General features: G+C 37.4%; 1 protein-coding gene across 5 annotated transcripts in view; it reads left to right on the forward strand.

Moving 5' to 3' along the window:
• SCHIP1 (schwannomin interacting protein 1) overlaps positions 1–13,816 on the forward strand; it is a 96,495-nt gene that overhangs the window by 43,866 nt on the left and 38,813 nt on the right. Inside the window, exon 1 of one of the 5 annotated variants that reach the window (XM_075003764.1) lies at positions 9,267–9,763. The exons of the other annotated variants lie outside the window; for them this stretch is intronic. Coding sequence (XP_074859865.1) covers positions 9,686–9,763 — 78 coding nt within the window. The 5' untranslated portion in view covers positions 9,267–9,685. Of the gene's footprint in view, positions 1–9,266; positions 9,764–13,816 lie in introns of those variants that run through there. 5 annotated transcript variants of the gene reach the window in all.

Below are 13,816 nucleotides of genomic sequence, written 5' to 3' on the forward strand. Positions count from 1 at the left end.
CATAAAGAGACAAAAAAAGGTAATATGGCCCAATTAGATTTGATTTTCCTTGATATCCCTCCTCCCCCCCAAAAATCATGACATGTTTAAGCATCTAATGACTTAAGTCACAACAACTTACAGCGTGTTTATTTGCCTTTTGGGTTTTGAGCTTTTAGCATTCATATTGTGAGGATTTCTCAGCACCTGTAAATTAAAGCTGAAAACACCAAATATGAGACTACAGATAAATAAAAATTGTCACCGTTATGGTCTACTTCTCCTGTAGTGAGGCAGAAGACATGGCACCCATCCTATCTTCCAAAATAATTATTTTCTTCAGCTGCTATCTGCATAATGCTGCAAAACATTTGGTAACAGGGGAGTTGGAACTCATTAGATCAGTAGCTCCAGGGTGCACTGATCACCAATGGAAAAACTACTATGATTAAGTTAACTAAGAGAGATTGCTGCCATGGAGATGGGGCTCATGAGACAGACAGCTTGGCAGGGTGCATGAAAGGCAATGATTTAAAAAAATCATTTTTGTATTTAAATGGGAGTTTATTTTTGTAAAAATTTGAAATACTAAATTTCTCATTTAAATGTAAGTTATAATTATCCCATCACAAGTATGCTACACCTACCCTTAAAGTCTCATAAAAATACATGAATGACTCTAGTCTGTCCAGCCTGTCAGCTCTTGCATCTTGAAAGTTCTGGGCTTTCAATTTCTGTTTCTCAGCAGACTAAAGTCACGTGTGCAAAGACAGACACTGGCTGGATAGGATTGTTTTTGTTCTGTGCTTATGTGGTGGTGGCCTGTGGTCATGCGTGGCAGAAGAATTTAAGACATTGTCTTAAAAGACAGAGACAACATATAGGAAAGGATGGAGACAGCATAGACAGGAACAATGAAGTGGACTGGAAGGAAAATGTGATGACTTTAGTCAGCACACATATTTTCCTATATTCCTCCCCTGCACTTTTGCCATGACTGAAGCTCTGGACCCCTTTGAAGCCCCATGGAGCACTGTGCCGCCACTCCTTGTGTGGCTCTGACGGTGCATGGGAGGGGCCCAGGGCTGAGTGCCTTAAGTCCTGCTCCTTCTGCCCTTGGCCCCCAGCTTCCAGGGACAGAGAGCTTTGACCCCAGGTCCACGACAGCTGTTCCTGCTGCTTGGAATGGAAAGGTGAGGCTGGCTCTCTTTAGTGCTGTGAAAACATGTCCCCTTTGCTATCAGGAAGTGCTTTCTGCTCATTCTGCGATGTTTTTCAGGCACATCTGTATGAGTAGAAAAGAAGTTGATGGCCCGTCTTTGAAGTGGTCCTTTCATAATAAGGACTGACTTCACAAGAGTTTTTCTGAAGTAACAAATTCAGACCTTCACAATAAAATGTGTTCTTCAAATAGCTGTCCAGTGACCTGAAATTTCTCTAGGTTTGGTGGAATGCTATTTTTATTTTTTATAATTATGTGGATAATGTTTATTTTTAAGCATTTTTCTATTTTTATCTATTTAAATCTTTACAGTTGCAGGAAGTTATGGGGAGATCAGATAATCATGTAATGATAGCTGAGATTCAAAAAGCTAAAGCTTTATGACCATTGTAATGCAAATGGTCACATCAGATATCAACATATGAAGTGTACATATCCTTAAATCAAACTTTCAGACATTCTCAAGCAGCACTTACCTTACTTTGCCTATTTGTCCATTTTGATTGTTGACAAAAATATATTTTATAGGTTTGTATGTGTACAGTGAAATCAATGTTTTACTGGCATTTACTGGTAAAAATGTAATCCTTCCAAATGTACATATAACCTAACAATATATTAGAAATGCTCTAAATTTTACTAATAAATAGTAAACTAATTGCAGTTCTGGGGTAGTGTGAGAGATGATCATAGTTATAAGTACTCTAGTTGAGTTACTGTGATCAGTCAACTAGATTGTGTAAACAAAGATCAGATTTTTGGAACAAGAAGATCATGATGACCTGTTCTCTATCACTCTCTTTATGGTATGCCATAACAAATTTATTCTGCACAGTTCAAAGTTTATTTCATTGATTCAGATAAATGTTATCCATGGGTAGTTAAATGTGAATATTTAAAATACTCATAAATATTCAGTTACAGTTGTATTGCTCATTTTTAGTAGCCCTTTTAAAAAATCAATAGCAGGAGGCGCTTACTGTTTCATGCCTTATTACTATCCCTATGCAAAACTGAGTTTTTATGTTAAAGGTGAGTAAAGTTAAGTTCTGTTTTCTTGCTTTTATAAAATCTTAAAGTTGAAAATCATTTTTCCCAGACTTCTCCTGCACAAGAATGGGGTACAGCTTAAAATTGATATGTAAATAGTTTTATCTTGAAGGGAATGACTAATTTTGATCCTGGAATGGGGAGGGGTGGAATAGGATTGTTACATTTGATTATTAACTGTAGCATCTTGAGCCAGGGGAGGTCTGCATGACTTACTGCATAGGGCACTAAGCAGAGAGTTAGAAGACATTGGATCTATTCCTGGCTCAGCTACTGACCTGATTTGCGACCTTGGGAAAGCAAGTTCCTTTCTGTGTGCCTCTGCTACCTTTTCCTCCCTTTGTCTTATCTATTTAAATTATTAAGTCTTTGAGACAGAGACTCTTTCTCACTTTGTGTATGTACTGCCCCAACAGAATGAAGTCTGGTTGGAGCTTCCAGATTGCTACTGTGATATTACTATTACGAATGCTACTGCTAATAAAGCAGAGTTGCACTAAATATGTTTCTGGTTAGGATACCCAAAGTACAGTCTCAGACTTCTATGTCTTTCCCTACCCCTACCTGCAATGCTATTATTTAAATTACCTGAAGGGAAAAACAGCTTTTGTAACTATAACCATGGATCCAGTTTCATAGTTAATAACATTTTACATGGACTTCTCTGTCGCAAAAAAAACCCTTGGCCACCGACACAAAAGCTAAGTGAACCTTACAGTGTAACTTGCTGTGTATCATTAAACTGACTGCAAGATATTTGAATAGTAACAGAGAGGTACCCATGTTAGTCTGTATTCCAGCAAAACAAAACAGCAGTCGTGTAGCACTTTAAAGACTAACAAAATGATCATCACCTAATAAATCATTTTGTTAGTGTTTAAAGTGCTACATGACTGCTCTTTTGTTTTACAGTAAATTTGGTGTGTGTGTTATGTTAAAAGCACCTAAAGGGTACCAAATTGTTTATCTGGATGGATATAACAAGTACAGCAGCAGTGTAATCATCTCCAGTGGGCTTTGTCAACAACCTGCAAATGGAAAGGAAGTAGCTATCTACGGAAATGTCTGGAATGTTGTGATAACCCAGAAATGCATTTGTTTTATCGTTTAGTTTTCAAGACAGTCATTTAAATATGCGTAGAGGTGGAGGGATAATGCTTTTGTACAATCAACTCACTCCTCCCAGCACTTGAGAAGCTACTGGGAGGAACGATGATTGCTGGTGGCTGCAACGTGACCCCAGAAATGGTATTTAGATTGCAAAAAGAGACGCTGCTTTATCAGAAACCTGTTGTCCAGTAGAGTATTCCAAACTGATTTCTTCTTCACTTTTAAAAAAGATATTCACTGAACAAAAGATTTTCATTTAAGTTGTGATTTGAGTTGAAACCCAGGATTGCCATCATCTAGACTTACAATCTAAATCAACAGACGTGACTCTGGTGTGGGAATGATTTCATTACCGGATTAGTCCTCAGAGAATCCCAACAAAGACATTTCTCAACAGTACTGGGGTGACAGGGTAATCAGCCTGGAAAAGCTTAAGTGGAGGGTCAGGAGGTAATTTAGGTGACAGATTTCATGTGAATATATTTTAAATATAACCTGTCTTTTTATCAATAAAGTCGTAAAATATTCTGAGTTAAATACTGCAGTGATGGGTGTGATTATATTTCATTTTTCCTAAACATAATTACAAGCCCAAAAGCTTGACTTTTACTGTAGTGGTGTTGAAGTAAAATAAATAACATTATGTACGTTTTTCAAATACATTAATAACATTTCTTATTTAGGCAGTGGTAGTACCAAGATGTCCTCGCCATGTACTAGACACCATAAATACATATCATGAGAGAGAGCCCTAGATAAAACAAGAAAATTTTATTCCATTGTACAGGTGGGGAAAAAGAGGGCATAACTAGTGACTGTCCAAGGACAGATAGGAGGAACCAGATCTCCAAAGTCATAGTCCAATATTTCAACTACAAAAATAAACTTTTTCTTGAATCAAATTAAAATTATGCTTAAACTGTCCAGTTTCTGTAATATTAGCAAGGTGGTTTTTTATGCCTTAAAGTAATTAGGTGCTGGGGTTTTTGTTTTTTTATTTGGTTTGAAGCTTGTTTTTTTGTTTTTTGTTTTGTTTTTTGGTTTTACTTATTCATTTTCATTTATTACCATGTTGTTCTGTCAGGAAGAGTAAAAGAATACACTCTTACTATCCAGGGATAAATGGTCAACTTGTAATGATTAACTGCTTCAGCACAGCCTTCTCCTTTGCCTAAAATGATTCATCCCATGAAGAAAATATTTTAGGATTTCTGGATATCAGTTTTAATTGGAAGATAGGATATTTTATTACTGGGTTAGAGGGGACTGTGTCCAATAATTTAAGATGGAAGCAAGTGCAAAATAGCTGAATAAACAACTGCTCTTCATATTGATCAATTTATACTGAAATGATAGAGGAGATTGATATAATCAGTATTTGCAGTATACCTCAGTAGATGCACCATATTTCCTGTATGCAAGGGGAATGAAGGGTATAAGAAAACTTGTCATGTTTCTTCCATGATGTTGTTTTTCATTTAAAAGTATAATTATTTGCTGTACGTACTTTTTTTTAAAAAGTATGATGTCAGGACTCCTTATGCTCTCTAGCAATGATCATGTTTTCCAGGTAAGTTAACCTAGAACAGTTCTTGCACAAAAAGAAATCTCTTCAAAGCATTCCATGCTTTATTTCTGACAATGATTTTCCATTTATTGTACAATATTTAAATCCCTAAATACATATTTACTTAATTAAAAATTGTGTATTATTCTGAAAATATAAAATGTAGTGATTCTAATCCATGTGCTCCATACCCTAATTAAGATTCTGAGGCTGTGGTTACAGTAGAGCCACCTGTCAACAGATATTTCTGTCGGCGTTTTTCCGACAAAATTTCTGTCAACAGAATGCAGCTATGTACTAAAGCCGAGTGAAAGAGTGATCCACTCTGTCAACAGAGCAGCTGGACTGCCCGGCGCCTCTCTTGACAAAACAGCCAACCAGAAGCACAGCAGACTGGGATGCCCAGTATCCAGGAGGCTCTGTCAACAGAAGCTGGTCCCCCAACCCTCCCCCACTCTTCCCAAGTATCCGCACAGCTTTTTTGTCATCAAACTCTGTCACTCTTCCTCATCTGGGAGAGTCAGAAGATTGTCATCGGAAGTGCTGAGTTTTGTCGACAGACTGTTGGCAAAATGCATTTTGTGTGCGGACATGCAGAGAATTTTATTGACAAAACTCCAGTTTTGTCAGAAAAGCTCACGAGCATAGCCATAGCTCCTATGTTTATTTTGTAGCATTTTGTACCCTGACTAGGTAGGCACCAACTTTATAATTGCTAAAAGGGAGTAAAATGTGATTTGATTTTATTTTTTTAAAAAACCTTCAGTGAGATAATACTTACTTGGTGTGGTTTAATTTTCATGGCCCTGAATAAAATAAAAAGCTTTGTGTAACCACTGACCAGCTCTTAGCCCTTTTCTCCTACACAAAATGCACACAGGTCCCCTTTGGTATTTTTAGTAAATAACTGAGTTATGTTGCATGAATATTTTCTAGTAATTTTGAAAGCTAGTTCCTAGGATTTATACAGTGAAGTTACACTTTTTCTGAAAAATGTTATGCTTCTTAAAGCTCTGCAGCAACAATGCTAAGGACTTTTCTTCTCTTTTGTCAATAACTATCTGTAAAAATGTATTTTGAAAGGAGACCTTGAGAAACCATATATTATCAGAAATAAAAATCAGGAGCCCTACTGCAGGAAAAAGGAAGTTAATTTTAGTAAAGCTGGAAAATGACACACTTGAGTCAGCCATGGATAGGAACCAAAAATAATAAAACAAGCGCATAAGCATAATTCCCTTGTACGGCACAGTAATTACAAAGCAACCAACTTGGAAAACAATTGATTTTAGCCAGCCCTGTTCATTAAGCTTTTTTTCCCATGAAACTTCGACGTAGAATGTTTTAGAATATCACTAATCATCATTGGTGCATAATTAAAACTACTGAGCTAACTGGCAAAATGCATTTTGTGTGACCCTATGTAAGTACAGTTTAGGCGTTTGAGAGACTTGAAAAGTAGTTAAGAACTGTTGAACTAATAGGCTGGTGTTGTGTTTTGTCATGTCACCATTACAAATGTGAAAACTGTAACTTGGCAACACAAATACCATCCTACCTCCGTTTTGTGCTTTAGGCATTTAGGTTCTGATCCAGTGAAGCATTTAAACAAATGTTTGCCTAACTTTTAGCACATCAAGATTTACATTGACTCCCTTCAAGCCCTATGATTCTGTCCTTTTCTGAAGCTGAGTGCGAGGAGAAGAAATTTAGTGACAGTCATGAAGGCACTGGATTAATAGCATTAATCTAGAAGTCAGCCAAAGTGACAGGTGCTATGCAAGCACTGCCAGACAGCTCAGGCACGTCATCCCCCTCCTGGCCTGCAAAGCTCTGACTAAAACAAACCAGAATGAGCATGTCAGTCATGCTCGTTTGCATGGTGGGTTTCTGCAGTGTAAGTATTTCTACTAGGCTCTAGTTAAGGAACAACCATAGTAACTCTTCAGTTGGGAAATGAGCCAGAATTTGAACACAGATTTCTAACTTTTACCGTCTGTGTAGGAGGGAGAAAATTATGCTAATTATCCTCTTTGTCTGACCTCAAAATTTGCTGCTATGGTAAAACAAAACCCTGTTTCTTACATTATAGAAAAATGTAAACCTTTCCATAATAGGGGCTGAAGTTTGCTTGCTGTAACACCAGACTCACTTTCCCCTTACACCAAACTCTCTATTGTTTGATGGCCACAATTCTGTGGCCAGAAGACAATTTTTGTCCAAAACTTATTGTAATTTAGAAATTTATGATTTGGTGGGGCAGGGAAATTATGATGTTTAAAATTCTCTCCTGTACATGTACTTGGGAAGAAGTTTATTGTGGTTTTATATATGTATGTTACAGCAATGGCCAAAACCCAAGATTTTTAAAATCTTCAGATAAGTTATGTGAAAGATCTGGTAATACCTCGTGTTGGATTTTCAAAGGTGATTTTCAAGTGGGTAGTAAACTCCCTTAATCCCTTTTGAAAATCTCAGCACTAATGTGCAAGACTTCTGCTCCCCACCCCCCTTGGGGAAAGGCGTATTATAGTACCCTATTGGCAAATTAAGAACATCATAATAAACCATTGGACTCTGGCAAGCTGTTTAAAAAGAAAAAAAGCCACATGACTAGTTTAGACATAAATTTCAGTTTTTTCAAAAACATGTTTATAGGCCTTTTTCTTGTGAACAATTGCCTTCAAAGTATAAGCAAACAGGATGTAACACGGCCTGTCTCCCATCAGTCACAGCCAAAGATAGCTCAGTTTCTGGTATGTTTTCTTCTGTGTCCTACAAACAGGACAGGCACAAGTGGAATTTTTATTCCTGGTGTTTACCATTCTCGGCTTGGTTTGCTGTGCAGAAACCATCACTACTAATTTTTCACTCCTGTCTGAAGAATGAAGGCCAGCTCAGGGTTGATATACCTAGAAGGCATGCGTGGATGCTGAGAAAAAGCCAAGAAATGCTTCTTCATCTGTGCCTATGGGACACACTGAACTAGATAGACCATTTGGTTTGAACCATTATTGTTATCATATGCTCTTAGGAGGAAAGGAGAGGGATCTGCTCTTCCTCCCTCCCACATGCAATCTCACTGACCCTGAATTAAAGACACTAGGCTCCAACCTCTTCTCAGTGGAACCCTCTTAGAGGGAGCAAGGTGTGAATATTTCTAGAACTGCAGTTTGGAGTATTTTACCCTTCCCTTGCATGGTGGATATGGTGGTATATCATCCAGGCTCCCTTGTGAAGAGGGCAGAGGGAGCACAATAAGTGCTGGCCACCAGTGTGTCATGTTCAGCAAGGTCTTTACATCCCACTCTGCAGTGGGAAGCTCTTGGTACATTCATGTTTTCCCCTATCTTTTCTTACTTCCCCCACTGACAATTGACAGGCAGCAGAATTAATACTCCTGAGTGACTTAAAATGTCTGCCTCCATGGAAATAACATTCAGTCTGAGGAAGGAAGGTTTAAAAATGGAAAGCTGAGGGGCTCAGGAAACAAATGGAGAACTGGAGATTCCATGACTTCATAAATACCATTACCAAACTAATTACTAGGTCCACAAGTCTGGGGTGAGTGGAAAGCTTTATGAAATCTAAAAGGAAACCTGGTATGGAGAGTGGGGAGCAGTGTGCAACATACTTGTGATCACCTGGGAAGCAAGGGTCCACACTGCTGTTTAAATTTGTAGCTACCAATGAGGCTTAATCTAATTCTGGAAATACTATAAGATCATGGCAAGCAAAATCTTTATATGTGAATGGTTCCTTTTTCTCCTTTAGTTTAGATTTATGTTTTTTCCTAAAAAGCTTTATTATGTCTGACCAGAATGTTCCAGCCAAGGAATAACCCTTTAAAATTGAAAATCCCCAGTTAGGTATATGTACTTTCTGAAATGTGTATGAAAAAATTTTTCAGTTGTAGATTTTGTTACCCCTGTCTTCTAAGCAAGTAAGCAAACCATGTACTGCCTGGAAATAAGACCAGCAATAAAAAGAGTAAAGTGCTTCTCCTGAAATTGAGAAGATACTGGGTGAGTTTCCAAACAAATTAGTGAATTCTTTTTTGCTTCCCCAATAGACTAAAGTTGTGTATATTAAAACAGAACACCCAGTCTGTACAGAAAGTATTGCATGGTTGTACATGGAAATCCCAGAAATGAGTCCACAGTTTTGCCTTGTGTTGCCTTGATTTTGAACCATACTGTTTTAATTTTGTCATGAGATACCACATTTTGTCTGCCCTTGTTGTAGTCTGCTAGGAAGTTTTCCATCTATTTTTATCCTGCACTACTAGTGGCTGGAGGAAGACTGCTGCTTTCCTCTCGTAGCTAAAACACACACGGGTAAGCAGTGAACTCTGTGTAATCAGCTGGCTAAGGCTCAAAAACAGCCTTTTACTTTATTAGGGAAAAGGAACATGCTTTGAAGAGGATTCTAGCAAATTGTTCAGAGGAAGGTGATAGCAGATTGAGAAGACCATACCCTTGACAGGCCCAAGTGTCAGCAAGAAGTTAGATTTTAACTGCACGGTGTAGCAGCTGTCCTCACAGCAGAGTGAATGAGACAAGGGAATTAGCATTGGACAGCCTTTCTGAATGAAAGAGAGCAACAACGCTGACCAGTTTTCATGTTTTTATCCCAAATTTCAGTTTAAAAATGAGAAATCCAAATATATCTTGAAGTATAGACTAGTTGTGGATACACTAAACAGTGATTATAGCAGGAAATATTTAGTCTTCAGAGAGTGGGTTTGAGTTAAAAGAATGAATTTGGACAGTGATGGAATGGATGACGACATCAGTGAAGTATCCCCATTGGAGATGGAGGGGAATTATAAAAAGGTAAGAGACAAAAAGGATGCTTGTCTTCTAACAATTGCTCTGTTTTTGCAAAAGGGAAAGAGTTTAGATCTGAAACATTGCCAAATACCATGCACAGCGCGCTAAGCTACAGTTCAACCAGCTATTTAAATATTTATTATTTTTATCTTCATTTGCTAAAAGAGCAAAATAGTCTGTTGTATTTAACACATGCCTGTTTTTCATTAAAATGTTCAGTTTTTGCTGTACAGCTATGTTCTGTAGAACTTCTTACACTCTACAGTTAATTGTCAAAACTATGGTTTAAGAAATAATTAAGAAATATTATGGTCCTGTAGTTTTTCATGTAAATTGAAGTGTATCTTCAGAAATGAAAAATGTTGACTCTAAATTTTCATTTTATTTATACTTTACTGGAAATACATCTTGAAGTGAATGATACAAAAACAAGTGTTCCATGTCCTTTTAAAAATAAAGTATGCCGTGCACAGTTTTGGAACTTTAAATATAGTAATTGTCTACATCTGGTAATGACAGACCTAAGGCAAAAATAGCTTCAGTTGCATGGCTGAAGTCCTAACATTAACTGAAGTATATGCTTGTCCATTCAGAGCCAGGATGTTACGCAACTTGTTGCTCCTCCCTCTAAACTGCTTCACAGTATGTAGGAGTATTAGTCCCTGACAAACCAGTGACCCTCGGCTTTCCCTCTATACAGCACCAGGCAGTATTTGGCCCAATTTATAATATTAAATAAATTTTTGTCACCGCCCTGCTGGGGTTTTAACCCAGTTAAATGTTCACAGTATAACATTTTTAACTCTTATACCTCTGTAGGTTAGCAATATCCATGAATGATTCAGCTAACTGAGGTACTATGTGCTAAGTTGAGTAACTGCTGTTACAGGTTAGTTCTAAATATACATTTAAATAAGTTTTGTATATGTTCTACTCACTATTTCAGATGACATCTTAGTGTGTAAAATATAGTAAAACAATGGGCTGCATTGTAATAATCACTTCTAAAGTGAAGTAGTTTTTCAGGTATGAATTTGGTTTGTTTTTGGAAATTATTATGTAAATAAATTCAAAGAGTTGACTCAGGCATTGCTGTTGCTGACCTGCCATGGCATGGCTTATGGTTTGAATGTTGTATAATTGCCAAGAAGGGAAAAAGTCTGAGGTGATGAGTGTCCACATCTTAACATCCCCTGCAGGAAAGTTCTTGTTCAGGAAAAATGCCTTTTCTTTTTTTTTTTTTTTTTTCCCTCTGAACATATTTTACACTGTGGTCCAATAAAAATACTTTAACAATAACTACATTTAAATCACTTTACTTCATAGAGCAATGTAAAATTGACTGTGTATGCCTGAAAAATGACTGTGTATGCAAACTCTTAAATTCCATACCAGAGTCAGTTATTGTTTGTTATATGTGGAATGAAGCGTGCATAAAAGTAGGTCAGTAAAAGATAATGATCTAATGCGTTATTACTGATGGATGAGCAATCAACTAATGTTCCCAGTTGCTTTTGTGGGATTCACATTCTTCATAATGTGCAGTAGAAACAACAGGAATAAGCCAATAATATTTCAGATGCTAATACAATCAAACTAAACAGGAATGCTTGTCAGTAAATGATGTCTGAACACTCTCTGATACTCTGTAAATTAGAAAGGAAACTGAGCTCAATAGTACTTGTACCCCAATATGCCTTTGGATCGTCAGACTATTTCTTTTTCTGGGGGCATATAGAGCTTTCTTATCATCAGCCCACTATTATTCAGATAAGTAAGAATTGGTGATAATATTGTGGTACTTAAGTATTTTAAGTCTTTCCTTGTTAATCCCAGACCTATTTCAAGCAAACTAAAGCAAAAGTGAAAATATGGAGTTAATCGAGGAAAGGAGAGCAGGTATAGGCAAAGCAAATGACAAGCAGTGAACTGTTGACAAGACATAAATTGCCAGAGGTATGACAGCATTTGTATTGTTCATCTACTTCATTCTTTAATGTATATTCAGTGGGTCAAATTCTGGTGCCAATTACACTTGCATAAGCCCGAGCGACTCACTAGAGTTTCTCTAGTTTGGCCCGTGTGTAATTGATAAAGCTTTGCCCTATTTATTATGTTGAGTCAATAAATGTGGTAATATTTCAAATATCTGGAATACTGTGAAAAAAGACAAAAAATTGTCAGGGTTTGTGTGTTAAATGATTCATACACTGCATACAAAATGGTGTTTGTCATGTATCTGCAAAACCTGCCAGAAAAAGACTGCCCTGCAGCTCCAGTCTTCCCAGATACTAAATAGTACCCTGTGTGTCTAATCATCATGAAATCCTACATTTCCACTGGAGATGTATAAAATACCTTTCAAGAAGCTTCTGTAATTCCTGTCCACATTTGTCTTGTCATTCTCATGAATCTGCAGACTGATAGAAAACAGCATATCACCCTCCATCAGAGTTGGCCATTACCGTAGAGAGGTTGATAGCACTGCAGATCAGTTTCCAAAGAGCAGCTACTGGTGCCTGAGAAAATTGTATCCCCCTCAAACATTCAAGCCAGTTCAGGTCTTTAGGCAGTGGATAATTGCATCAATAATTTAAAATGGAAATGATAAATACTTGTGGCATGGAACCAACTTTGTTTTGTGAGAACAGGTCCTCCTTACCCCCAAGGTTAATAGTAAAACTATAATAGTAAAATTATAAACCCTCCAACTTTATAACGTTTACCCTTTTAATGTGTTGGAAAAGTTGAATCCTGAACTACACAATGTAGAAAAGAGATACAAGCATTATTTATCTATATAGTACCATAATTCTGCAGGTGCATGGGTGCATACATAAAAGTTTTATAATTCTTGTTTGTGCTATTGTCACCAACACCGCTCTAGGGATGTTTCTCCTTTACAGGGCTACATCTGTGGTACAAGATAAATTTGAATTTATTAAAATCGATTTTTATAATGCTGGTTTTTAAATTCGATTTTGAGTGTCCTCACTTCCTACAGGCTCTCAACAAATTCAACATATTGCTTCCACACAGAAATCGCCAAACATTGACTGTTGCAGCAGTGCATTGTGGGAACATATCCCACAGTTCCCTCAGCCCTGCATTCTGAGCTGGGAGCCAGGTGCAGCAGCATTGTCAGTTTCTTGGCTCCCTGCAGCTTGGGGAACCTGGGAAACTGACAGCACAGCAGCCTTGGGCAATTTCCTGGCTTCCCCAAACTGTAGGACCTGGGAAGCTGACAGTGCAGCAGCCCTGGTCAATTTCCCGGCTCCAACAAAGCTGAGGGACTCAGGAAGCTGATGGTGTAGCAGCCATGGTCAGTTTCTTGGGTCCCACTAGTGACAGGGAGCTGGGAGCCAGGTGCGGCACATAGCTTTGTGGGATACATATGTAACACTTGAAGAGGCTAATAAATTTGAATTAAGGACATGATGCTTCCACACTAGCCTTTATTCGAGATTTTTAAATTCAAAATTGATGCTATATCCGTCCCTTAGTATTGACTTTTTGTTATCGATATTAGAGCAGACTGAATTGAGCTAGTGATGTTTTAATGTCAAGCTAACTCCTTTAAATTCAATTTTATTTCATATTGTAGATGCAGCCTAAGATTTGAAAAAAAGAACAGATATTAAATAGGTGGGACAAATGTGGCAAATGGAAGTTACTGCTGTGCACCTGAAAGAGGGTTAGGAGGTTTTTTATTTTTGTTTTTTCTTGAGAGAAAGATAGGGGACTGTTAAGAAAAAACATTGTAATATATGGGTCAATAAGCAACAAAACTGTAACTTAATACATATTTTGAAAACTATGAGGTGGCATGGTGGAATACGATCACAGATGACAATAATGATGGCCTTCCCCAAGGCATTTTAGTTAAGTTATTGAGGAAAGTTGTCTTAATGTAAACTTAATTGAAATAAGTGTTTTAGCTGCAGAGATTCCCATTGTCCTTTCCTTGACTAACCATAGATACTTCACTAGTTTAGCCAAACTGGCCTACTTTGGTATTGTTGTTTAAAAGAAAAAACCTGCAAAGTTCCTGTGCTT

Source organism: Carettochelys insculpta, chromosome 10 (assembly GCF_033958435.1).
Source record: "Carettochelys insculpta isolate YL-2023 chromosome 10, ASM3395843v1, whole genome shotgun sequence".
Classification (NCBI taxonomy): domain Eukaryota; kingdom Metazoa; phylum Chordata; order Testudines; family Carettochelyidae; genus Carettochelys; species Carettochelys insculpta.